The sequence below is a fragment of the Neopelma chrysocephalum genome, unplaced genomic scaffold (genome assembly GCF_003984885.1).
Source record: "Neopelma chrysocephalum unplaced genomic scaffold, ASM398488v2 Primary Assembly neopelma1_180, whole genome shotgun sequence".
Classification (NCBI taxonomy): Eukaryota; Metazoa; Chordata; class Aves; order Passeriformes; family Pipridae; genus Neopelma; species Neopelma chrysocephalum.
The window spans coordinates 657,076-683,760 of NW_020897842.1; the positions used below are offsets into that span (position 1 = coordinate 657,076).

General features: G+C 43.9%; 1 protein-coding gene across 6 annotated transcripts in view; it reads right to left on the reverse strand.

Annotated features, from left to right (window-relative positions):
• Window positions 1-26,685, reverse strand: part of GNB1 (G protein subunit beta 1) — a 36,399-nt gene that overhangs the window by 2,391 nt on the left and 7,323 nt on the right. For 4 of the 6 annotated variants that reach the window (XM_027702041.1, XM_027702039.1, XM_027702040.1 and 1 more), the window contains exons 2-10: window positions 15,588-15,639; window positions 9,456-9,563; window positions 8,795-8,833; window positions 8,053-8,159; window positions 7,560-7,623; window positions 5,652-5,814; window positions 4,801-4,867; window positions 3,047-3,248; window positions 1,934-2,150 (exon numbers count right to left, since the gene is read on the reverse strand). In XM_027702041.1, coding sequence (XP_027557842.1) covers window positions 1,934-2,150; window positions 3,047-3,248; window positions 4,801-4,867; window positions 5,652-5,814; window positions 7,560-7,623; window positions 8,053-8,159; window positions 8,795-8,833; window positions 9,456-9,512 — 916 coding nt within the window. In that variant the 5' untranslated portion in view covers window positions 9,513-9,563; window positions 15,588-15,639. Of the gene's footprint in view, window positions 1-1,933; window positions 2,151-3,046; window positions 3,249-4,800; window positions 4,868-5,651; window positions 5,815-7,559; window positions 7,624-8,052; window positions 8,160-8,794; window positions 8,834-9,455; window positions 9,564-13,223; window positions 13,284-15,587; window positions 15,640-26,685 lie in introns of those variants that run through there. The other 2 variants (XM_027702043.1, XM_027702044.1) reach the window with 2 other exon arrangements.

Genomic DNA, 26,685 nt, shown 5'->3' on the forward strand with positions numbered 1-26,685 from the left:
GCTCCTGGAATATTATTTGGGAATGCATTCCTGGATGGCTCCTGGAACACGATTTGGGAATGCATTCCTGGATGGCTCCTGGAACATTATTTGGGAATGCATTCCTGGATGACTCCCTGCTTCAGCTGGAGCCACACCAGGGCACCTTTGGATCAGCCAACCCAGACAGCCAAAAATCCTGAACAAACACGGCTGGAATGTTTGGTTTTACGAGCACAAACTCAGGTAAAACTGGGTGTGCTCACAAAAAAGTCATTCACTAAAGACATTACTCCAAAATCTTCCCTGGATATTCCCCTCTTTATGACCTTCACTGGTCTCTGGTGAGTTGGGAAATCACAGCCCTGAAGATTCTGACAGTGTCACACTGCACAGCACTTGCCATTTCCTCTCCATAAGGATAAAGATCAGTTAAATTTTGCAGTTTTTACACGTGTAAAACCAGAAGTTAAACTGGATTATGTTATGAACTTAAAGCATTTTTCATCCAATTTAATCTTGCTACCTTTACAAGCACTTACAAGACAGATTCCTACATCCAATCTATTTGTCAATATGGAGATGTGCTACAATTCAATTATAGCACCATTAAAAAAAAGAATTGAGACATTAAACAGAAAAATTAAGGGAGGCAACATTTTCCTCTATCCCCTTCAATTTAACAGTTTCAAGGAGGTAAAAAGAAAACCTAATTAGGCTCAAGCTCTTCCCAGTCCACAGCACTGAGCCAAGGTATTCTTGACAGACTTGAAATTAATTGTTCTACATGAATTTGACTGTTCACAGGACTCTCCTTGTTCTACCACCAACAGTAAGTGCTGCAATTTGGTAAAACAAAAACAGCACCAAGAAGTCTTATAAACTTGTACTAAAAACAGAACCAAAAAGGTGTTTAATGGACAATCAGGCACAATACAAGTGCCAAATCTGCCTGGCCAGCTGAAGCCTTAGAACATTTAAATACACATTATACTTGTTCTCATCCCATGTTCTCTGATGAAAATAATGAAACATTTGCAGCCTGATTTGTATCTTTCTTCCTTTTTTCTAATAAAAGTTTTCATTTTAAAGAACTGAAGCTGAATTATCTTATTCCTTGGACCATAAATTTCATATTCATTTCCTCAAAAGATAAACTCACAGTCTCTGTTGTTCTGCTGGTTGTCTCTACAACTACTGCTACGAACACCAGGAAAAAAATTCCTGTGTATAAACAGCAACATTCATGTTGAATTGCTTTGAATAGTTAACACATAAACAAAGCCATAAAGTCTTAAAAAAAATCCCACTACCCCAACCCGTTGTTTTTAATGGCAGTTTTCCTGTTCCCAAGCATCCATCCTTGAGCAGTGTTGTATTTGTTAACAGCCTAAAACAGGTTATCAGAGAGTTCTGAAGGTGAGAGAGACACCATCCTTGAACATACTCCAGTGTATTTGTTAACATCACTGGTCACCCTAAAACAGGTTATCAGGGTTCTGAAGGTGAGACACCATCCTTGAGCAGTGTTGTATTTGTTAACATCACTGGTCACCCTAAAACAGGTTTATCAGAGTTCTGAAGGTGAGATACCACCCTTGAACATATTCCAGTGTATTTGTTAACATCACTGGTCACCCTCAAACAGGTAAGCAGAGAGTTCTGAAGGTGAGACACCATCCTTGAGTACTGTTGTATTTGTTATCATCACTGGTCACCCTCAAACAGGTTATCAGGATTCTAAAGGTGAGACTGTGAGTTCTGAGAGGTCTCTGCACGGGACTCAACTCACACATTCAGCATCACAGAATCATTAGGGTTGGAAAAGACCTCTGAGATCATCAAGTCTTCAATGGATCATCCCCCTTGGACACCTCCAGGGCCGGTGACTCCCCCAGCTCCCTGTTCCAGTAAGACATCAGTGTGTCCACCCTATTCAACCCCAAAGCCTCACCTGCTCTATCAGCTTTCAGCGTGTCCCACACGTTGCAGTTGAAGTCGTCATACCCAGCTAAGAGCAGACGGCCACTCTTGGAAAATGCTACAGAGGTGATGCCACAGATGATGTTGTCGTGTGAATAGACCATGAGCTCCTGGTCGGCCCGCAGGTCGAAGAGCCGGCACGTGGCGTCGTCCGAGCCCGTGGCAAACGCGTTGCCGTTGGGGAAGAACTGAGGTGGGGAGGGAAAGGACACACAGGATTGCAGGTTTGGTTCCTCTGTCTCACCCAACACACCATTTTGTACACACACACACACACACGAGTGGGAAAAGGAAGCAGCACATGAGAGGACATGACACTCCACTAGTGGGCAAAACCAGTGAGGAATCACAGAATCATAGAATCAGCTGGGTTGGAAGGGACCTCCGAGATCATCAAGTCCAACCCTTGATCCAACCCCGCCGTGGTTCCCAGCCCATGGCACTGATGCCACATCCAGTCTCTTCTTAAAAACCTCCAGGGACGGAGAATCCACCCCTTTCCTGGGCAGCTCATTCCAATGGCTGATCACCCTCTCTGCAAAGAAATTCTTCCTAATATCCAACCTAAACCTCCCCTGGCACAGCTGAAGACCCTGAGCCCTCTTGTCTTGCTGAGAGTTGTCTGGGAAAAGAGACCAACCCCCACCTGGCTCCCCCCTCCTGTCAGGGAGTTGCAGAGAGTGAGGAGGTCTCCCCTGAGCCTCCTCTTCTCCAGGCTGAACAGCCCCAGCTCCCTCAGCCTCTCCTCACAGCACTTGTGCTCCAGTCCCTTCCCCAGCCTCGTTGCTCTTCTCTGGACCTGCTCCAACCCCTCTATGTCCTTCCTGAGCTGAGGGGTCCAGAACTGGACACAGCACTCCAGGGGTGGCCTCACCAGTGCTGAGTCCAGGGGAAGAATCACTTCCTTGGCCCTGTTGGCCACACTGTTCCTGAGCCAGGCCAGGAAATGAGGAGCGTGGAAGAGCAGCCAGTTTCCACTCACCACCTCAGCTCCAGAAACCACTGTTTAGGAAAACCTGGGAACAGCACCCCACAGAGCACACCCTTAGGAGCTGCAATCCCCCCGTGGTCGGTGGGTACGCACACAGATGGCGTTGATGTCCGACTCGTGGCCGGTGAAGGTTTGCCGGCACATTCCTTCTCTCACGTCCCACAGTTTGGCAGAGGCGTCGCAGGCACCAGAAACGAAACACCGGGCGTCGGGAGCCAGGGACAAGCTCATCACGTCTCCAGTGTGCCCAGTAAATGTGGTTGTCTGCTGGCCAGTTTCTATGTCCCAGAGAGCACTGGAAGGAAGGGTTCAAAAGGGCAAAGTCAACACGTCTGTGCTCCATCAGAAGGTGAGACAGGAATTATTCTCTGAACTTGTTCATCTACATCAGTGCTGAAGCAGAATTCCCTAAAGCATTAACAGGATGATACTGACTGCAGAAATAAATGCTTTTTTGTGGAACTATTTGGCTGTTCCAGGATAACTGTGCATAGAAGACCTGAAAGCCATATTCAATTTTATAATATCAGGGGGTTTAAATTAAAAAACAGTGCAAAAAACTAATGACTGACACTCACCACTATTCTCTGAACCTGGTCATCTACATCAGTGCTGAAGTAAAACTCCCTAAAGCATTAACAGGATTGATACTGACTGTAGAAATAAATGCTTTTTTGTTGAACTATTTGGCTGTTCCAGGATAACTGTGCATAGAAGACCTGAAAGCCATATTCAATTTTATAATATTGGGGGGTTTAAATTAAAAACCAGTGCAAAAAACTAATGACTGACACTCACCACTGTTCATACACACAATTCTTGTGCCATGCAATGACTTGTCCAGTACTAGCACAGCTTCATATAAAACAGCAGTGGTAAGGCTACAGCAAGAGCTGAGTCAGTGTTTCTCATTTTTATAGACCCACTGAGGATGTGTAATTCTGTGAATTATGTCTGATCTTAAAGCTGCAAGTCAGCAAAATCACCACTACAGTGATAATTAAAGAGCATAAAGGGATGAAGCAACACTACCACCTCCTTACAGGAGGTCCAAACCCTTCAGGAAGAGTCAGGCTTTTTAATTTCTGTGATTTCTCAGTAAACCAGACCCATCAGTGGCAGGTTTGCACCAGGCAAACAAGAGCTGACTCTGCTCTGATACTGTGCTTTGAAGCTGGTCTGAATTCAAGTGATGTCAAGGACAAACTGTTATCCGGGCAACTCTAGAATTACAATGATAACTCCTGAAGCAGCTGCTTTCACTTTTAAAGAGTGTAATTTTAACAAAGTCTTTTTCGTTCGCCTTTTTTTTTTGTTTGGTTGGTTGTGTTGTTTTTTTTTTTAAACACCAACAAATATTTAGAAACATTTTTTAACCCCATATATATTCCATACTCAGAATCAGTGAACTAATACACATTAGGCATTCAAAGAGACTGACACTGTGTAGGAGAGGTATTTATTAGACAACCTTGGCTTTAAGAGCTGCTGCCTGGGAGAACTGCAATGCTTTCAAGAATTAGATATAATAAAGACACCTATGAAAAAAGATGGAGGCCTTTTATAGTTCAGAAGCCAGTATTTATGAAGACATACACCTACATTCTCCTCAAAAACCCCAGCTACTGTCACTGTAGAATATTTTCTAGGAGCTCTTCTGAACAACAAGAAACCAAATTCTGCATTAGAAACATCCAGAAGTAATAAATACTGAATACAAAAAGAGCGTGAGGAAAGTTGTTAGTTTAATACAGTTAGTTCTGAAAGCCAAATAGTTGTATTAAGAAAGAAAAAAATTGCAATAGCATGTTAACTTCAGTGAAATCCCATCCAAATGTCACACTCACCAAGTGGTGTCGCCAGAGCTGGTGACGATTTGATTATCATCCAGGAAACGACAGCAGGACAAGTAGCCTGGGAACAGAATAAAAGGGGCACAGAGAAGGCCAGAGATTACTCTCCATGTTGCAAACTGGCTGGATTATGTGCTGCTCCCTCCTCTCCTGAAGCCCAGAACGCAACAGGCAACGTTTGCTTGGAATCTCCAATGTTTTGGACAAAATGTGGTTTGGTTCTTCACACACCACACCCAGCCCAGCCAGGGGAAGGGGGTAGAGGGGTGGAATCCACAGGCCAAGCTGGGGAGAGGGGCAGCTGAGCCTGCACTGCACACAGAAACTAAGGAACTGAGTCTGCAAGGGTGTCACTGCACCAGGAGCAGCAAATGCTGATAAACCTCAACTGTGTCATCAACTACTGGGGGAAATTAAACTACATTCCTGGTCAGCACAAAGGCCAGAGCATGAATGTTGGATGTTTCCCAGCAGTGGCACCAAAGAACTTCATCTGAATGCTCTGAAGCATCTTATTTCTCCAGTCCCACCTGCCCAGCCATCAATGAACAACTCTGATGACAAAAATCAGCGCCAGCCACCTCCACTTGACACAGCACAAACATCTCCCGAAAATCCCAACTACAGCAAAACAGGAAAACCTGCAAGCATCAGCTTCCAGCTGTGGGGTTTGTTCAATTCTGCAGCAGGAAAACGGTTTTAAAAACATTTAAACCCAGGCAGTTTGCAGCTGAGGTCCTGCCTGAGGAAGGAAGCGTGTCTTTTGAACCGGTAAATTGGATTTGAGGGATTTTTTTGTTTTTAATTTTCCCCAGGTAAGCTGGAGCCCCCTGAGCAGCACTCACCTGTGTGCCCGGCCAGCTCCCGGCTCACACGTACATTCCCTTCACGAGTTTTCAAGTTATAGATGGAGCAGATGTTGTCCAGCCCACCACAAGCCACGTAATTCCCAGAGGGAGCATATGCACAAGTCATGACCCAGGAGGAACGCAGGGGGATGGCGTGCACCTGGAACACACACCCATGATTCACCCACAAACCAGGGCCCAGCAGGAAGGTTCTCACCTATCCCTCAAGACACCCTTCTCTTTTTGGCCAGAAGGGCAAGAAGGAAGCAGCTGTTGGAGCATCAGAACTATTTTGAGGGTATAAACTTGCAGCTCTCGCTCGTCAGACCGAGTGATGACGTCATCAAACCTCAGATTTGCCTTTCCTGACTCCAGTTTGATCAGCAATTTTGGTAAAAAGTAAAATTATTTCATTTCACTGCTCTGATTACTATTGGTTTATTATAGGTTCAGGAAAATATTGACTTCCAAGCACAGTCAGCAGAAGTGCCAATTCCAGGCTGAGTTGCTGTGAATGAACAAGCAAGGAAATCGCTGCTTCCAATGCCATTTAAATCCTGCTTTGGAAACCCACTGCAGGCAATCAAGCCTCATAGTTAAATAACTACTCCATGTTTCCTTGTCATTCTGTGCTCAAAGAACTTTTTTTAGATAATTATGGAAGCTAAACCTGTTCTGTCTTGTTAACTCATTGTGTTCACCCCTCAAACTTGCTTTAAGAAAGGGCTGATAACCCTTAAAAATCTGGTGGTACTTCCTGCAGTGTTAACCATCTTCCTGAATTCCTTAAGTAAAGATTTCTGTAGCAGCAGAGGAACAGACAGTGATCAGTGAACCTGCAACAATCAGCAGTTAAAAAAACCCCCAACCCTCTGTACTAAAACCACAACCAGCTCATTTTTGGAATTCTTCTACCAAGGAACTGGTTGGAATATTCACCTTGAGCCAATTTATTTTATCACTAGGGAAAGATCGTATTTATGACAACACTGTGTTACTTCCAGTGTGAGCTGGAACTGCCAAAAATATTGCAGATATAAGAATTGAAGATATTAATATAGAAATCATGGTATACAGGGATTATTTTACCATCTTTTAGTTGGTACAGTAATTCAGATGCAGGCTGAGGCCAGAGGAGGAGGATGAAGGCAAAGGGAGAGGGTTTAATTTTAATTTGCAAACTATATTATTACTCTTTACTGAAGTTATGGATTCATTAGTTTTACAGCTGGGGTTCAACAATAATCCCAGCCTCAGGAGCTGCTGCTGCAGTTGTTTGCTTCTCTCTCCCCTGTAGCACATCACTTGCTCCAGTGCATTGGCAAAATTGGTTTTAATGCTATGAAAATGCATTTGAAATAAAGCCAGTCCCACGGTCCTGAGCAGCACAGACTGGGGCAGCTCTGCCAGCCCAGCTCAGAGGGGTGAGGAGAACTGCTGCCAGCCCTGGTAACATCACCAGCAAACACCAACCACTGTCATATAAAAGTAAAAGTAACCCAGAACTGCATCATGTGACTGCACACCCAGAGTGATGACTCACTGTGCATGGCAGGTCTCGCAGCACTGGACTGCAGACAACAAATTATTAGGGCTATGCCTAAATCTCTGACCCCTCTGGTGCAACCTGCTCATTACTGCTTGCACTCTGTTCATCACTTTATCTGCAGAGCATCAAAACACATCCAAACTTTCTCTGGAATTCAGTCTTTCCCTGTTCTCCACCTGTGGTGCACAGTTCCACACACACTGCACTGAGGGCACTGCTCTGCTCTTTACGTGGAAATTTGATTGCTTTGGAGAATTCAAAATCTGGACTTGGGGCTGGGAAAGCAATAGAGCCAAAATCATGACAGGTAACTTCTTTTTTTTGCATTTACACAGCAATGTATCAGCTGGCCTTACCTTGTTTGTAGTATAGCTGTCCCAAATTATAAGTTTGCCATCCTGGGAGGCACTAACTAGAAGCCTAGAGAGGAAACAGGAGGGAAGCACAATCACTGTGGGCAGATGAGGAGGAACACCTTTGTGATGAACATTGTAAGGGAAAGAGGATGAAGGCAGCTGATACCAGTCTAAGTGAACATCAGCAGTTGGCAGGAAAAAAGGCAACTGGTAATGGAATCTACTCTATTTCCAGTTCCTCAGAATTCATGTGGTACCATAACTATGTTTTTCAGGCAAGCAGACAAGGAGTGGTAATTTGGCTTTGAATTTCGAGTTGGGTTACAAAAACATGGACATTGGGAGGAAAACTGTGGCATTCAGTGCTCCTGAATTCTCTTGGCCCTCTGAGTTCTCTCGGAACTGGTGATTCCCAGCGGTACCAAGTCCTGGGCACTCAACTTCCCAAGGAACAGTGAAGCCCCACGAGCTGATCTGTGCCCCCAGCACCCACCTGGAATCAGTCCCCCAGTGCATTGCATAAATTTTGGCCAGGTGTCCCCGGAGCGTTCTCCTGGTGCGCATCTGAATCCTCCCCACGGGGTCGATGTTGGCTGTGATCTGAAACAGCAACGGGGGCACTCACTGCATGTCCCCTGCTCCACAAGCATCACCTCACACACAGTTACACCTAAACAAGCAGCCCAGTGCACACCAAAGTCCCACATTTTCAATATGAACTGAGTTCTTTAAAACTGCCCAATCCAAAGTTATGTCGTTCTACACTGCAGGTTTTGATCACACGGACAAAGCAGCCCTGCTGCATCTACACACTCCCAGAAATTACTTTGCTGAGGTCGAATCTTCTTAGACTTCTAGGATTTCAGACCTTTGATCCGGGTTTTATACCCCTGTACAGATAAATGTGGCAGACATTTAACCTCAGCGGGCCCCATGGTTCAGATTATCAGGGTTAACACAACAGCACTGCTGCCATGCCCACAGCAGAGCATTATTTTCCATTAAGCAGCAGCAATGTGCCCTGAGTCACCCAGAGAAACCACTGCTCAAGGCCACTGCTCTCAGAAACTGGACAAACACGTACTTATTTCTGGAAGAAAATACCCAAGGGCAAAATAAAAAACTTGCTAAAGGAGGCAAAAAAGGATTCCCTTGCATTTACCTTCTTAAACCAAACTTTCCTTTTGTAAAGGAGACAAATTTTCCTAATTGCTGCTGAACTCTGAAATGCTTACCTGAGCCAGGGTGGCATCTGCACATGCTTTCCTAGCATCCTGCAAGAGAAGGAAATGAGAGAAATTGGAGGAAGTTCTGTACCTTTATTCATCTCTGTGGAGTTGATGAACCCCCCTCAAAGCAAGGTTCAGAAAGCATTTCTGCCTGTCACCCAGACAGGACCCTGCAGCATTAACATAATGCACTGCCTGCTGTCACAACACACCGAGCACTTGACTTTGAAACCTCTTCTTCTTTTGGGAGGAAGGTGACAGGATTGTCACCACAAAGGCAGCCAAGCCACGGAACTGCTTGTCCAGGCAGGCTCTGCAGTCTCCAGCCTTGGAGGTTTTCAAGACCTAACTGGACAAAGCCCTGACTAACCTTATCACTGACCTTATTTTAAGCAGCAGGTTTCTTAACATTAGTCATGGTCTGGCTCAGAAAATCTTCAGCAAACACTCCTTTTGATCTAAGCAGTTCTGTGCATTGTTTACGTAGCTATTATTTTCCAAGCCATATCCAAGACCAAAAAGTAATTTTCTAAAGCAGTTACCTGTGCTTGTCCCTTCCTACATTAACTCTGACACTCTGGGCACATTTAATGCATCATCTCTGTCCATCTCTGGCCCCTCAGGACACAAAATGACCCTTCATTTGTGCTGAGGACACAATACATACTCTGATTTGGTTTTTCAGTTGCTCGGCCTCCTGGCGTAACTGGTCCAGCTCACTCATTTTCCTGTGCTAAAGGTGTGCTCCACTGCCACCTCGGGAACAGCCAGAAAGCTGAAAGACAGGAGGCAATCAGCACAATTAGCAGAAGCCATAATTTGATATTACAGTAGATAAGTCATTTCAAACAGCACTTTGATTTCACCTGGAATCCAGGTGAAAATACGTCTCTGAAATCCCCTCGGTGTGTGACCATCCCAAATGTGCTCAGCTCCCAGTCACAGGGAACAAAACATAATTTGGACTTATTTCCTTCCTCCAGCCCCTCTTTTTCTTTTTTTGCATTAGTGTGTTTCTGATTCAGTTTTGTATAAACTCAAGTTTTTCCAGAGGGAAAGAGCAGATAACACCAACATGAGACAGGAAAGTCAGACCTTCCCTGTAGGTCTTCAGATCAGAGTAAGGAATCCTCCTAGCAAAGAATAAGCACCTCAAAAGCATTTACAGCACTTGCAAAATGCTGTAAAAAGTATTACAAACCCTGTAACACTGGTTATGAAAATGTTGTTCTGATACCTGGATAAAAGGAGATCAGGCACAAACACTGCTCAGGATTTTACTTGATAACTGCTGGAAAGTCCCTGAGACATCCAGAATGGAGGTCAGAGAAAACATGTTTTCAGAGAAAAAAAACAGGGGTTTTTCTGAATGTTAGGCTGAGGGGAGGAGTTTGAGAAATCATTTCCCACAGACATTCTTCCCCTCTAAGACTCTGTTTTCCTGGTGTCCATCAGCAGCAAGTCACTCCCATCTCTCCCTGTCTGTCAGCCAGGCTCTGCAAACCATCACCATCCCTGAACCATCCTCAGAGTTTCTCAGCACAACAACCACACAGATATTTCCCCCCTGAGCACTCAACTTCTCCTGAAAAGTCTCTGCTCCACAAAGACATCGCTGGCATCTTCCCTGGCGTTCCACGTCTCAAACTCAGCTGCTCTGAACCTTTTTGTTTTAAAATCTGTGCAGCTTGGCAGCAACAGAAGATGCTAAAGAAACGTGCTGATCAAGTTTATCTTTTATTGCAGCACAGGATGACTGGTTCCAATTTCAAATACTACATGGAGCACCTGTTTATAAATAAACATGGGCACTGTGTTTTTTAGAACATTTTATTAGCTAGAATTGACCCTTTACTATTAAATAAAGCAAATGCTTTGCTAGCAGCTTTACATATTATTCTGTTAAGATTTAATCAGCTTAGTTATCTTTGCAAGCATGAGGGTTTTGTTTTCCTCCTAAAGCCCTTCCCAAGGAGAAAGATGAGGATAACTTCCAAGTTTTTACCCTGTCACAGTAACAGAGAACATACTGTCAAGGCAAATTAGAGCAGTGGAACAAACATCACTGCCAGAAAAAGTTTCAAAATAGTTAAGACTTCAGCATTGCCTAAATATTGCCATCCCCCATAACCAGACACATCTCTCTCCATATCAGTTGTTATTCCAAACTGAGGATCTCAAGGAACAAATGCCAGATCTTGTCACAGCATCATTTACAAGTTTTATACTATTCTCTGAAGCCAACAATATTTTAGAAAAGGAATTTTACTTGGCTTCTCTCCTGAAACCTCCCCTCACACAACTTCAAGGCCCTTTCACTCCCCTGTGAAATTAGGTCTCTTCTTTCTCTCTTCTGGTTCCAGGGTCATCTCTAAGCCCCTTTAAGACTGCTTGTTCAGCTCAGTCCAAAATCCAGTTAAGACAAAACCCCTCCCGGGTGTTTTATTATCCTTCTTCTCTTCTGAATGCTCTTTTGTTCCTCAACATGTTTTGTTCATGCTACACCTCCCACAAACACCCCGTGGGTCTCTCCACACCTTCAGCACATCTGCAGCTCCTGTGCAGTTCACACTCCTGGTGGAACAGGAATGCACTACTCTTCTCATAAAGAAACTCTAAAGGCTGCTTTTAAGAATAAACTGCATTTTCTCAGATATTTCAGCTTTTGGATATCCAGTTCTACTTCTGCCATTCTCTAGGTTAATATATAAGCCCATTTCCTACTAAGCAAATACTGACCTTCCCAGACAAAGAATTCAGAGATGGTATCATTCCTATTTCAGAGCAAGAAATTACAATCCAAGACTCAAGTGCTCTGCTCAAGGTCACAGCAACTCACTGATGGGATCATGATAAAGATCCAGGACACCAGAATTCCAGATGCAGGTACAGGGAACTTCACTGAAGATTTTTACAAGCAGCTTTATTTAAAAATACAATAGGAGGAATAATCTCACGTCAGTCAAAGCAGACACACTCTCCTTAAAATAGTGCCAATTTATTTCTGCAGGTTTTGTGCACTATGTAATAAAATTCTCCTGCATTTAAATGCAACAAAGCTTCCTTGCATGGAACAGGGAGAGGCCTTGGGAGACGAACCCTCATCCTGGGGAAAAAAGCCATATTAAGAAAGTTCACTTGAGAAATTGAGCCCTGTAGTTGCATTCTGGATTATTTATGCAGAAGAGAGCTTAAAACAAATCATACAAGATCATTTCATGCTTGTGCCTGACTGCTTGGCACAGCCTGCACGCCTCCTGTGCAGCTCAGCTCCCAAAAATGCCTGACTGGGAACTCCAGTGAGTTTGAGGGAAAGCTGATTTTTAATGAGCAGCCCCAGAGTGGTGCAGCAACACCCCAGAAAACTTCCCAGCTCCGTGCAGAACCGGCTCCATCATCCCAGGAGTTCAAGGAATTTAACAACTGCTATTGTCAAAGCAGCTTCTGTGGCTCCTGACCCTCAGTCCCCTGCTCGTTTCAACCTTCTCTGTGTGACAATCAGGAGCTGAACACACACAGCCCTCCAGGGCTTTCCCATCTGCAGCACCACAGATCCATGGAAGCTCCTATCCTGGAGTTGGACACACTTTCAGAGTTCCAAGTCAGCCCCTCTGCATTCCAAGCAACTCCAAAAACTATGAGTTGCCTCTCTGTCAGCATCCATAGGAATTGTTTAAACCAGATTTCCACATTCCCTTTGTAGTCTTTGTTGTTTCAACATCAACAGGAAGTTCTAATTCCTGCCAACATGACTGAACTCACTCACACTCAGGAAATGAAAATCCTAACCCAGCCAAGGGCATTAAAATATAGGGAGTTCTCTGAAGAAGACTGCAAAATTTATGGGACAAACAGCAAACCAGCTTGGCTGTTCTTCTATTTTTTTTTTATACTCAGCCTTAGACAATTAAATTTATGGTAGAAATATGAGTTCTATGGGGAAAAAAAAAGGGCTGCATCCTCCTGTGTCCTTTCTAGCTATGCTGTAAATCAGAGCTCACCAGTACTCTGTATTGAAAAAAAAAACTTCAAAAGACCAAGGACAACAGGTAAGGTCAGGGAACTGTATGGGAATACAAAATACTTTTGTCTCTTCTCACTCTTGGTACATAGGAAGTTTTTACACAGATTTATTCCTATTACAGACAGAGATCATATATTAAATAGTCTCTGCTCTTACTTCTCTGCTCATTGCAAACAAACACAATCAATTATCATGAAGTAACAGATTTTTGTTTTGTGGCATGTTCTGAAGGCATTTAACCCCATCTTAAAAGAAGGTTTCTAGAAGAACCTACAGATGATGATTCGACTCCTGGAGTTTTGAAAGAAGTTACTGAGCTTCTCAATCAAACAAACCTCACAAAAAAAGTCCCTCCTCCAGTTCCACAGACCTTTTTCCCAAAGAAACAGGTACAGCCAAACCCATGCTTACCTCCCTCTCTTTTGACTGTGTGTGTTCCTGAAGGCAGCTCCTCAGCAATATTCACTTTCCCCAACTCACTGGAGACCTTTCCAGAGGCTGAAGTGCTTAAGTGTCTCTGCTCTAAGCCTAATTCCCCTAATCCTGTTGACCAGTCTATACCTTGTAGGTAATTCTCTTCTTGCTGGGATAACAATCTGGGCACTTGCAGGTAGTTCCCTGTTCCTCCTGCTCCAAGTGCCCCAAGGCTCTAATCCCTTTTCACAGGTTACCCAGGGAAGAGTCACTTTGTTCCTCTGCTTCCCACATTGGGAAAATCAACTCCTGTTACCTTCTGTGGGATTATTCAAATCACTCACCTCAAAGGAGCAGCTCTGGGTTTGCTCCTCTCTAACCTACACGAGCTATTTTCCTGTGTAAGGGGAGAGTTATGGAAGTCCAGGCAGTCAGTTGAGTGTCCAACTTTCTGAACTGCAAAAAGCCTTTTGGAATCTACAGAACTTCCACTTATTTCCTGCAAATGGAGATACATTTAGGAGCCCAGGGTAATATTCCTATTTAAAGGTAAAGCTCACTGCTCAGAAAACAGTGACAGAAAAATTCCAAGGCTAAGGAAGAACTCCAATTCCCTCATTTCATTGTAACAACTCCAGTGTCCTTTCCCCAGCTCAAGCTGCTTATCCAATTAGGCCCAGTTACTGAACCCAAGGTATCATTAATACTGTCACACTTATTTGTAGCCTGATGCTTGAGAAGTGGGAAGAGTATATAAATTTAAACACATATTCCTGGGTTAAATATTATTCCTCTCTAAAACTACCTGGTAAGAGCAATGAGGCTGTGCTTACTGAACACTGTATTTCATTTTCTCACAGCATTCCTACACAAAAAGAGTAAAAAACGGAGGGAGTCTTCCATCCTCTCCTGTGAATAATCTCTACAGATTAAAAGAAGAAAAAACAGATTTGAAAGCAAAGCTATCATTAAGTCAAATGCTTAGAACTTCTATCCCCTGATGGCCAAACTTTGCTTGCCACAAGATATTTTTAGTACACATCACTACTACCAAAAAGTAACATAATCCCACTGAGCCATTGTTGATGCAGAGTCTGGTAACGCCGAGGGTTTAAAGCTAATTTTTTGTGTATTACCCAAGCCCAGTAATTTCCTAAGCAGGTCTGGCAAATCCCCTTTCTCCTGTGAACAGCCTGGCTGACGTTTGTCCCCTCCACCTCCCCTCTGCCAACACACATCACCCCCCAACGGGGCTGAAAAGCCAAACCCGCCCCACTTGCAGCAGCAGAGCCCAAAACTCTGCCGAGCTGAGGGCACGGCCAGCAGACAGCTCAGAGCAGGGCATCTGATTAAATGGAGCTGTGCTAATCTAGGAGATACCACAAATCCTATTAGCAACAGGCACAGCAGCTTGGGCATTTTCACAATGACAAAGGAATTACACACAACTCGCTGCCAGTGGCAGCGGTTCGACGTTGGCTCAGAAAAGCTGAGGGTTGGTTTTTGTTTGCTGAAGTATATATTGATTTTGTGTTTTGTTTTTATTTGGGAGAAAATACAGTAAGACCAGAATTGCTTGTGGAACAGATTTGAGGTGTTGCTGCCTCTCACATTTATATAATCCAAAAGAGAAGAAAAAAAATTCAGGGTGCCTTCAGATCCTGAAGCACACACATCTCCAGAGGGAGGTATGGGTACAGAAATAAAGCTTGCTGCCTGTTTTTTGAAAAACAGGTAAATAATATCTAGTAATTGAAACAGATTTAACTAAGCAAATACTTGGCCAATTAGCAACGTTCCTCCCAGACTGAGGAGCTCCACAGACACTGAAGTTATAACCTGGAAGGTAATGAAGATTTCACTGTTCCAAGAGCATTAGTAATAATTACAATTACACAGAATATAAACCCTGAAACTTTTAGGTTCTGTTGAAATAATACTGACACACTGAAAAGAACATTCTGACAAGAGCCACTTTGCTCAAAAGAAATGTGGCCTTCTTTTGTCAAACATGGTGCAGAAGTAATTTTTCATTCATGAGAGAATGACTGTTCTCATCACTTTATTTATTACAGTTCCCTGCCCCACTGAGATGAAACAGTTTCATCTGTGGTCTCCCTCTGCTGTGCCAGTTCCCTCTCTGACAGAAGGCAGGCAGTAACATCTATTATTTAGCAGGTCTCCTGGCCATTTTAAAATCTTTCCTGTTGACATAAGGATATACATGCTAAGGGAGAAAACAGGGACTTTTTGGGCTTGCAAAGATCAACAGCCAAAAATCTGAAGTTAGCCACTTTTTAAAAAGAGCACATTTCTCAAGCACTAAAAAAAAAAAAGAAGTTACCTTCTTTCTGTACTTACATTTTCTCTCACTACAGTAGAAAGGCAACTTCTGCTGTCAAACATGTAAATTCTGCAAAAAAAACACACCAAACCCAGAATTAATACAATCATCAAGAACGAGCAGCGATTGCTGACAAATTTAGCAGAAATTAAAACCCTATCAAAGCCCAGACTAATTCTGTTATAGCTCCCAAACAGCTGGCCTGGCTTCAGGAAGGAAACACAACCAGAAGACTCGCTCGTGTCAAGAAGCTTTTAACACTCTTCTCCCAAGAAAACTCCTGCCATGCTCAGACCATTAATTCTCTTCCCCTGGTGATACAGAAGCCCAGGCCAGCAGAGTTTAGGATTGTAACAAAATATTGTCTCACTCACACAAGACTGTGATTTCCACAAAGTGCCCCATCCCCCCCAAAAAGCACTGAAATTATTTCTGCTCAATCCTGTTCCTGAGGAACAGGATACCTATTAAATATGAAGACACCTATTTTATCAGAAGTTACATAAACCTCCTACTAACGAGCTCCAGTGAGAGCACAACGCTCCAAAAGAGTAGAGAAAAGTACAAATTGCCACATTAAGGAAATCACACACCTGCAGCCTGGGCCCACATAATGGTTTAACACACACACACAGGCTTTGGAGCAAGGTCAATAAAAGAGATTTTGGAACAATTTTGTCCTCTGGCAGCACCAAGTACTATTACAGCTCCCCCCCAAAGATCTGAAACACTGACAGTCACTCACACATGGAAACGTGGGGACCTGTCCCTGTCACACAGGGGGGGATGTCAGGGCACACCCCAGTGCTCCTGTTCAAAGCCACTGTGTCAGGACAGGGGGACATCATTCCAAGCACAAAGCAGGAAGGTACTGAAGCAAAATAATCTTCAATCAGAAAACCAGGTTACAACTCCACGTCCTTCGAACTGAAATTCTCACATTTCTGGTTTTACAGTTCGTTATTAGCTGGAAAATTCACTGCAGTGTCTGGTATGGAGGTTAAGCTACTTAGGATATGGATCATCCCCATCCAAGCTCATTTGTAGATGAACAGTTTAATGCTGTGATTATGAAACCATCACAGTGTAAGCAGGTTTGTTTTTAAACAGAAAACAGTAACTCGAGCTCAGAGCCCAACCCCACCCCCCCAGACACAAACACAGGACCAGTTGAAGTGCTGAAAAAAGAGTAATTTGGGGCAAATTTCAGAAGTCTTGACAGAACAAACTTTGCCCACTCTGCAGGGACAATGGAACCTAATGAAATTCTGAAAGGATTACCTGCAATGTAAACAAGTAAATTTATGCTGGCACATAAGAATACACAGCAGCAAAGGCCAAACCACACACCATTATTGTCCTGTGCTGCACCCTCATTAATGCAGGAGAGGTGTTGCAGATTTCATCTGCCTTCTGCAAAAAAGAAAAACAAACAAAAAAACCCCAAAAAAGCTACTTTAGCCAGCCTGCAAGGAGGGGAAGGAAGCACAACAGCAAACTTTTCCACAGAGTTGAGTTTTCAGCTGGGGATGCTGAAAGCACCCTGTGATACCCACAGAAGGCAGTCCTGGCAACCAGAGATTTGCAATTCTATGGTAAAGATGGAGCTCATTTAAGAAAAAAATAGATAAGTTTCTTCTGGGGGAAAAAAAAAAGATCTGCATGGTCACAAGCTTCCATTTTTAGCTAAAATGCAGCCTGGTAAAAGCAACATGAAAATTAGAGGCCAGTTCATTCCACACACCACAGCACTGGCTCAGCAAAGAGAGTTCTTGTAAGGAGCTCCAGCACTGCCCTGCTGAGCCCAGAGCTGGGGGTTCCTCAGCACCAGGAACGGGGGTTCCAAAAGCAGGAGAGAACAAAAGGTCCCCCAGAGCACCTGGAGCAGGGCCCAAGTGGTTAAACCAGTCCCAGAGGTGGTTGGTGTCCCCAAATCCTCCTGCCCCAGGTACAGAGGCACCACAGCAGCCTGGACTGAAAAACAACAGGCAAAAGCATCATCATTCCTGGGTGAAGCTTCCCCACTCCAGGGGCTCACTGACTGCTCTCAGCCCAACAGCCTTTCTTCTCTAAAGTTACTCTGAGTGATAACACAGCCCAAAAATTCATCTCCACTCCAACACACACCAGAATACAAGTCCTACACATGAAGACTCTTCTGAAGAAGAGACTACGACTTTTTTCATGAGCTTGGGGAAAGCAGGGAGGAAAAGTGGGAATAAAAGGGGCTTGGAAGAGCATGGAAAGCACTTAGAAGTATTTTACTTTAACACCATAGGAAACATGAGCAACCCTCCAAAATTAAGCAACTTCCTAAGAAGATTAAACACACTCAGTGCCCCCTCTCCAAAGCCATTAGCTGCATAAACACGTTTTATTTCTTGACCTATGGATTCAATGAGAGACTTTAAACCCAAATATTCTGGATGTTAATTCCAACCTTCTTAAAGGCTGCTTTACACACACACTGAGTGGGTGCCAAGGCTAATATTTGGACTGCTGCAAAGGCATTTTAGCTGCTTAGAACACACCAGCAGTGCAGGCACAACCCGATGTGGGGATGGGCACCAGGTATGTCCCCCCCTACACCACCACACCCGGGGTCTGGCTCAGCCTCTGGGACAAGGTCTGGGCAGGATTAAGAACTGGAGCACCTCTTGTATGAGGAGCAGCAGAGATGTGTTCTGCAGGGGATATAATCACTGTGGGCAGCCTTCTGCAGGCACATGTATTTTGGGCTGCCATGGATCTCACCCAGCACTACTACAAACCAGTTTCCATGACCATTACACCACTTGAATCTGAAAAATGTCTTGCATAACACATCCTCCTACAAAAGTGGCACATAAGGTTGTTTTATTCGGGGCGCTCGACCAGAAACAATTTCACTGGAGAAACCACCCAAAAACCCTACTAGTAAACCTTAATATTACTACTGAGGTAAAGCAGCGATTTCAAATGGAGCTGCTTTGCTGCTCTGGTCTCTCTTCCTCGTGAACAGCATCCCACACCCAGCAGGGCTGGCTGTATGTGGGCAGGCAGTTCCTAATTTAGCCTGCAGAAAAGCTCCTGCTCAGGTACCAACACCTCTCCCCACTCTAACATATAACCTGAAGGTCTGTGCAACCAGCAACTGCAAGTTAGGTTATTAAAATTATTTGTCCCAGCCTCCATAGCTGATTATTGCCACAGAACGGTATCTTGATGCCCAAGAGATCACAGGGCCTTGCCAGATCACTGCCAACATCATGAAATGTCAACGTGCCACCAGGCAACAGGAATTAAAAGCCTCAAATTTAAAGCTTCAAGGCTATTCTGTATAAAAAAAAACATCTCCCAAACAAACCCCATCCTCAGTCTGATGGCTCGGTTCCTAACCAACAACATAAACAGCTCCAGCAGGCAGCTGGAAACTGGAAGGATGTTTTGGTATCCTCCTGTGTACGTGCTCCTCCAAGAGTTAATTCCCACTTTCCTCGGGGAGTGCAGATCTGTGGTCCAGAAAACCAAGTCTCTGCTGCCACCTCCTACAAAGGCAGCTTTGAAGCACAACCTATAGAAGCATAAAATAATAATTACAGATCCATAAACCCAAATAGGCTCAACTGAAAGGATACAACTCTTTCTCATTAATTTGATGTCTTCCTTCTGGGAATCATCTGCTACGTCTGTGATTTCCAAGCACATCAGCACTGAAAAGCAAGCAATACCTCACTGACAGGTTTGCCAAAACCTGGTGGGGACAGTGCTGGATTGTACAACTCCTCCAAAAACTTCCTGAAAGCTCTTGTGCCGTGCAAGGCCAGCAGGGCTGAGTGTGCTGTGGGAGGTATTGGCTGCTCCTGGTGCTGAAGAATTGCCAAGTTCCCAGCTGGAGCAGTCACTGTGCTCAGCAGACATTTTTCCATATATTAGTGTGAAGTACACACAAAACAAGCATCAGGTCCATAACTTAATGCTCATCTTGCAAGAGCCACACTGGCTGCTTAGAGAGCTCACAGATTCCCATTTCCAATATAGTGTGCAAGGAAAATAATAATTACACAGGCTAAAAATACCTGCAGCTTAGCAACCTGATTTCACAAATGCTTCATTATTACCTATAGCTCAATATGGAATTACAGGCCCCATTTCAACCAGGCAGCTTCCTCCAAGGGTCACTGTGTGGAGATTTTAGGAGCTCTTGTGCTTTTTGGGGAAATGCTTTTCCTCCTGAAGAACCCTGTGCACTTTTCCTGCTCTGCTTGATGTATCTACAAGAGTCTATTAGGAAAAAAAAACCCTTCTCATGGCTGCACAGAGCACAGGAAAATTGCTGGCTAAAGAATAAAGGTCAGTTCTAGGGTCCTTCCAAAGTTCTGGCCACATTCCTTCATGCTGTAGCCTCATTTACACAAAACAGCAGGAAAAAGCAGGCACAGCAGATCTCCATGGAACAGCCCCTAATCAGCCAGCACGGCCTTCCACCAACCTGCCTTCAGAGAAGCATCACAGGTCCCTCACTGCTTCCTTTTAGCACTTCAGAATCAAAAAGCCCCACAAAAATAACAACAACAAAAACCCCAGACCAAACTATCCACCCCAAATAGCTGTCAGTACTCAGGGGGAAAAAAAAAGGGGGAAAAAAATAATTAAAGCTTTTATTTCAGAAAATTCAGGGAAGAAACAAAATATTAACAAACCTGGGAACCTTGAAAGACCTTGCAAAACCCAAATTCAGCAAGGCAGTTTCACATGCAAAGTCCCAAAGTGGAACCAGTGTCTCAGAGGAACAGTGCATTTCTGTCTCCTCCAGAGCTGTTACAGAACATGAATAATTCACCCTAAAAGTTGATTCCTCAATATGCCAGAGGTTATTACCACACAGTCACACAACACCTACTGAAAAAAAATCACCAAACTGGCTGCCCACTTTGGCTTGCATGCCCAGATTTTCCAAGGCCTGGGGAGCCATCCCTGCCTGTGTTCAACAAGCACTTGAAAACAAACCTTTTGGATAGTTTGCCACTCTCTCAAAATAGATCCTCCAGGGCAGACAACAATGCTGGGATCAGGGCAGGACAACAGCTCTGATGGGAAGTGGCCCTTGTGCCACCTCCACTGAACAACCCCCAGCTGCCCCCATGGCAGAACAGCACCCTGTGCTGCCAAAACACTCACATTCCCTGGTGCTAATCCCATGACCTACATCTAAGATGGGATCATCCCCATGCAACGTTTAAGCGTAAAAATCTGGACTCTAACAGGTCACTTCATTAATCCTCCCGAAATGCATCTGTGAGCCATGTGTGTTATTGTTAAAAAAAATCATCTCAATTCTAGGTACAGCAGAGAATTCCTGTGAAAAAATAAAAGAACTGATATTACGAGTTTAACAGACGCCTAAAGCCAAATGCTTAAAATAACATCTTTTAAAAAGAAGGGTCTTAAGAGATCTTTGAAGTAGTTCAGGAATATTAATAACTGTTGGCACTTCAGTGACCCAAGTCCAAAGATTTCCTAACTACAGCCCTTCTTTTCTGCCTTGCTCTGAAAGAAATTCCCATTTAAGAGCATTTCAACACTTCCTGGTAAGTGGAAGGCATGGGAAGCTAACTTATTTTAAGAACAAAAATTATTGGCATTTAGTGTAAGTTTTCAACGAACTTCTATTTATTAAATCAAAATAAGGCAATATTGTGAGGTTTACTCCTTTGTTCTAATTTATCTACATGCAATTGCTCCTTCTGAAGAACACATTTATTGATAATCTCATCAATTTTATCCAACTGGCCAGTGATGGTTTTGCCTTCTTTCCTCATCTTACAATTAAAAAACAAAAAAACTAAAGAAAATCCCCCAAACAAAACAACCACAGTAAGTCATAAAAACTTAGAAACCTGCTTGTGCATAAATTTCTAGGTACATTTATCAAAAAAATACATCCTAAAGGATCCCCTTCTCCAAAGCCAAGCAGTTTTGCTGTCACACATTATGAGACATCTCCCTTCAGACTGGAAAACAAAAGGCAGCTCTGAAGGAGAATATATTACTATTAATTAACCAACAGAGAAATGACTAAGCATTTATTACTAGATGCTTCTATCTGCAGAGCCCCACAGTAACTCAACAGTTGTTTCTGCCTTCCACTGACATTTTTCACTGCTTCCTTCAACTCTTCTGTCCTTACCCTCCAGTTCTGACTGAGGTTTTCACTCCATCTGCAGAGCCACTGAAGGTGTGTTTACCCAGGCTGGGCAGAGCACACACCCCACAGGAATATTGCAGTCTCACTTTAATAATTAATAATTAAAGCCAGGCTGCGATATTGCTGTGATATTCTAGAGCAGGGCCACAGGATCAGGATATTATCTCTCCAGAGAACGTGGGATCTCTCGGGTCTATCAGTTGAATCTGTAGGTTTAGGGGAGTTCACAGTGCAAGCTGTGCAGAGCACACTTCCTCCTAGAAGCTGGAAATGGAAGCTCCCACATCATCCCCGTGTGACAAATCAGTGACAGAGCCATTACACAGCAAATGAAAACAGCTACACACCTAAATACACAGACTTGTTCCTTTTTGGTACGAGTCAACATTAAAAACACATTTATTCAGGTATCAAACCCAGTTTGTAATCCACAATTTAACAACGTGCTTACAGTGCGCTGCAATCCTATTAAGAAACATAATTCTTGACAATTCCCATTAAGTTTCCAAATACTGCCTTGTAAAAGTCACTTTTGGGCAAACCAATTCTCCAGCAGGTCTTCAGTTCATTTTCTGTGTTTGAACATGCTCAGGAGTCCTCCCAAAGGTTGCTGTCTCTCTCTCTCTCCCCCGAGGATGTTGTGCTCCAGCTCTCCCCAGTCTGTCCCAGTGGGCAGTGACTGGATCCCACAGCTCCCAGTTCTCGGGCACAGGGATGGAGAGATGCAAAACCCGGGGCAGAGGCAGGTGATTACAGCACCTCCTGTTCCCAAAATCCACCAGATTACAATGAAATCCATCAGGTGGATCAACCTCCACTGCCAGGGATTAAAGTGGGAGGGAACAAGTAGGTTCCAGCAGCCTGGATGGGATTTTCTCTCAGCTCTTGCCAACACATCTGTCTTGCCTTGATCTTCACCTTGTTAAAAATCACGTGTTGGGTCGGATCTCACCAGCACAGTGACATCAGCAGGTACATTGAGATCTTCACTACAATATTTATTATATTAGAGGAGGAAATGGGCAATGTGATCACCTATTTACAACACAAAAACCAGAAACGAAAACAGCGAAATAAACACTAAAACACTACTAAAAAAATCCATAAAAATTGGCGAGGCTCCGTGCATAAGCACAGAAAATTAGCACAAATTCCCATTATTGTGTTTTGTATTTCCATAAATTTTAGCCTGACTATTTCAGCAACAGAGGCTGAATCACCCATTTCGTTCCACGTATGCCAGCTAGTAAAGAGTCAACTGAGTCAAAGCTGCTTCCCATCTACATCCTAAGGAGAAACACCACCAACTTCCAGAATGCTACAGTTAGCACTGATGCTTTACACATCCTTCTAAGTAAAACCATTTAAAAATAGGAAGAAACTGCCAATCAAACCAACACACCCTTGCTCTTGAGCTAAGGGAGGCATTTTCAGCTACAACGTGATCTCTTCTGGACCACTTTGCCTCCCAACAGCATCTCCCTGGCCCCAGCACGTAGGCACAGGGAGGAGCTCACGTGCTGCCATGTCCCACTGCACCTCCAAACACTAATGAGAAACACAGTGTGTGCTTCCAGAGGCAGCAAGACAGCCTGTGCTCCAGCAAACCTCAACTGGGCTCTGCCACACGGATCAGGAGTTCCACCCTAAATGCCTTTCATGGTTAGGACTGAATCCCCAAAGCACTTCAGTAACGTGGATTCCTCCTTCTGCTCTGGCTTAGAGCAACTCGGGGAAAGAAAACAAGTTGTTACTGTTTTAAGCTTTTATGAAGTAAAAATACCAATTAAAAAAATCCAACAGAAGCAACAAAGGTAACCCCATCTTAGAGACAGGCTGGACACGACTTCATAAATACCTTCTCAGCACAGCTGCTGTCACATCTGCCCCAACAAAAACAGGGAGTTAAGACACTGGAACAAACCATCTGCTCCTTTGTGCCTCTGCTACACAGGCTGTACAAAGCCTCAGAGATCATCTAAAGGAAAAATATTCACTCTTTACTACTGTGTTAGAGATCTTTATCCAAGCTTCAGCTAACTAACAAACAGAATACATTTAATTCACTGAAAGAAGAATGTAGGGGTTCAAACAGCACACTGATCTTCAGTGAGAGATTAACAGAGCACTGTTAGAATAAGTTAAGCTACACCATGGAACAGCTGCTTCCCAGCACCAGTCTGAAGATAAAAAGCATTTCAGTGGACCTTAAAAATCAACAGAATGTATTATATGCATATAGCAGATAAAAGATACTCAGCAGAGATTAAAATATGGCATGAATTCTCTAATCTTTTCACCCAAAATAGACTGAGCAATACTTTGTTCTCTAGCCCCACAATCAACACAGCCCATCTTTAATCAATGTGCAAGCAGCTCCATTAGTTTTGATAGCAATGATTTATACCCCAGCAGCTCATTGATTTCTCCCAGCAATTGCTGCATTTTGATATGTACTGTTTGTACAAAATAAGGTACAGAAGAACAAGAAAAGCAAGGGTGGGACCGAGAAGTCGAGTAACACAGGAGACCTTGGAGCCATCGGAGTGAGCTGTGGGGTTTGGGAACAGGGCAGCCAACAATGGCCAGGGCTGGCAGGGAAGTGCAGCCCAGGCACAGGGGCACAGCAGGAAACCCTCCCTTTCACCCTGGATGTTCTTCCCAGAGGACTGCACTGACCCTCCTAAAACCTCTGGCAATAAGCTCTGGGTATCACCTCCTTAGGTGATCAAAACACAGAGGAAACATGCTAAATAGGAAAAAAAAATTAAATAGCAGCAGGGTTAAGAGCCAGGGTGGGAATTAACTAAGGAGGACAAAACTGAACACATCAGAAGGCAATCCCATCTGTTTTATGGACAGGAATCCATGCAAAGTGAAGGTAAGAAGGCCAAGTGTGTTTAACCAAAGCAGCAGCCAGGAAGGTCAGTTGAATCTGGAACTGCTGAGGCTCTGCCCTGGCCCTGGATTAAGCCAGCACAGCCCCTCCACCAAGCACCACTCCATGGGTTTTGGAGCCCCTAAATGCTCCCACTTGGGAAATACTGAGCCCAGGCACTAAAGCCCCAAAGGCAGGTTCTGCACAAGTTCTACCTTCCCCACACCAGCACTGAATCTTTTTGTAGGGCAAACCAAAGCGTTTCCTGAAATGCTGAAGCTTCACTATTGTTTACAGTCAGAAAAATAACGAATTTAAGTCGAACTGACCAATTTGACCTCACTGTCCAAAGCTTCTATGGTATTTGAGTTTTCATACCTGAAAGAACACTCCCCCAGCTTCTCAGGCATCTCTTGAAGACCCACTCCTCTGCCAAGATTTTAAATCTGTTCAGTTGTTCCTGTTCAATACTACTGTCTGTGAGTGCTACCCAGCACTTTAACCACAGCCCTGCACAGTAACTTGCACAGATAATATCTGACAGCTGCAGTGAAACCCAGGCCCGGGGAACCTGCAGCACAATTAAACTGCCATGAGCAGCAAGCAACCTGTTCTTGATCTTTGTACAGACACCACCTTTGTTACACAGACAGCAGCACCTCCAGTGTCCTGCCACTTCCCAGAGAACGTGCAGCAGGAATATCAGACATATGTTCCAGCAAAGACAGCTCCTTAATTAGTGCAGAATCATCTTATTTGGAGCACCCAAGGTTTCAGCAGACTATCACATTTACTTGGCTTTTCTAGACAAACAGTGAAAATTACCACAGCAGCCTCCCAGCATGTTTGTTAGGCTATCTGAAAAAAAAATAAGAAATTAAAATATACAGTTTTGGGAACTAATAAAATCCAAGAGGGTCACAAACAGGTTTCTCCTCAGCATCCTGACGCACACAGGCCTGCTTTGTTTAGCACTGTTACTTCATTTACTGGAAACAAAACATATACTAAGTTTTGAATTATGCAGTAATAACTCGTGGTATTTTATACACTGAAACCCAAGTTTACTCTTTTTTTTTGTTCTGAGATTCAGGCACTGTTATGTTCAACACGTCCCCTGAACCACGAGGCGTTAACCAAGATGTATCAGCTCAAACATCTCACTGAAGTTAAATGTTACAGAACTGCACATACATGACCAAACCACACTCACTGCACTGGCCTTCACCACAAAGATCTTACTAGAAAATATTAGTATTGCACACGTGTCAAACTAAGAAATAAGCTCAGGGGCTCGTGGTCAGTGCTGTTCACAGAGAGAACATTTCTGCCTGGCCTTACACATTTCACTCCTGAAGATAACCAAGCATTAACTTTTAAGATCTCTGCATCAATAAAAGAGGCACATTTATACCATCCTGGGTATGGTTTTAACCTTGCAGCTCTGACCCACCTCCTATTCCTCAATTGTTTCGGTAAATCCCTCAAATCCCCACAAAACTCCCAACAGCTGGACTGCATACAGAGTGTTCTGGCTGTAAAAGGGTGTCCAGGGCAGTTCAGTTCCTGCCATTCCAGATGAAAGCCATATTTCCCACAAATTACAGGAGGGCAGCAACACCTCGGGCAGCAGCTCGCAAAGGCACAACATCTGGACAGACACAGACACAGCCCATGATCTCCAAAAACATCCGTCAGCTCGACAGCCTGCCCTGTAACCCTGAGGAAAAGAAATCTGGGAAAATATCCCCCGTGCTAGCACAGGTGGGAATGAGAGAGTCCTCACAGGAAGGCACAGGCCATTAACACCGGGCACGTGTATCCCAGTTTCCATGGAAGTCAAAACTCCACATTTGAAGTGCACAATTTCTGTCAGAGCAAGTGCTGGAAATTCATTTCAACGTTTCACAGAAATAAAACAAAGCCCACTCAGCTTGTCAAGTAACTTCGTGGTTCTGCAAGTAATTTTAGATAACCTCTACTTATTGACAGATTTTAATAAACCCTGAAATGTCAGGATAAACACAAAGCACATGTTCCTGAAAACACT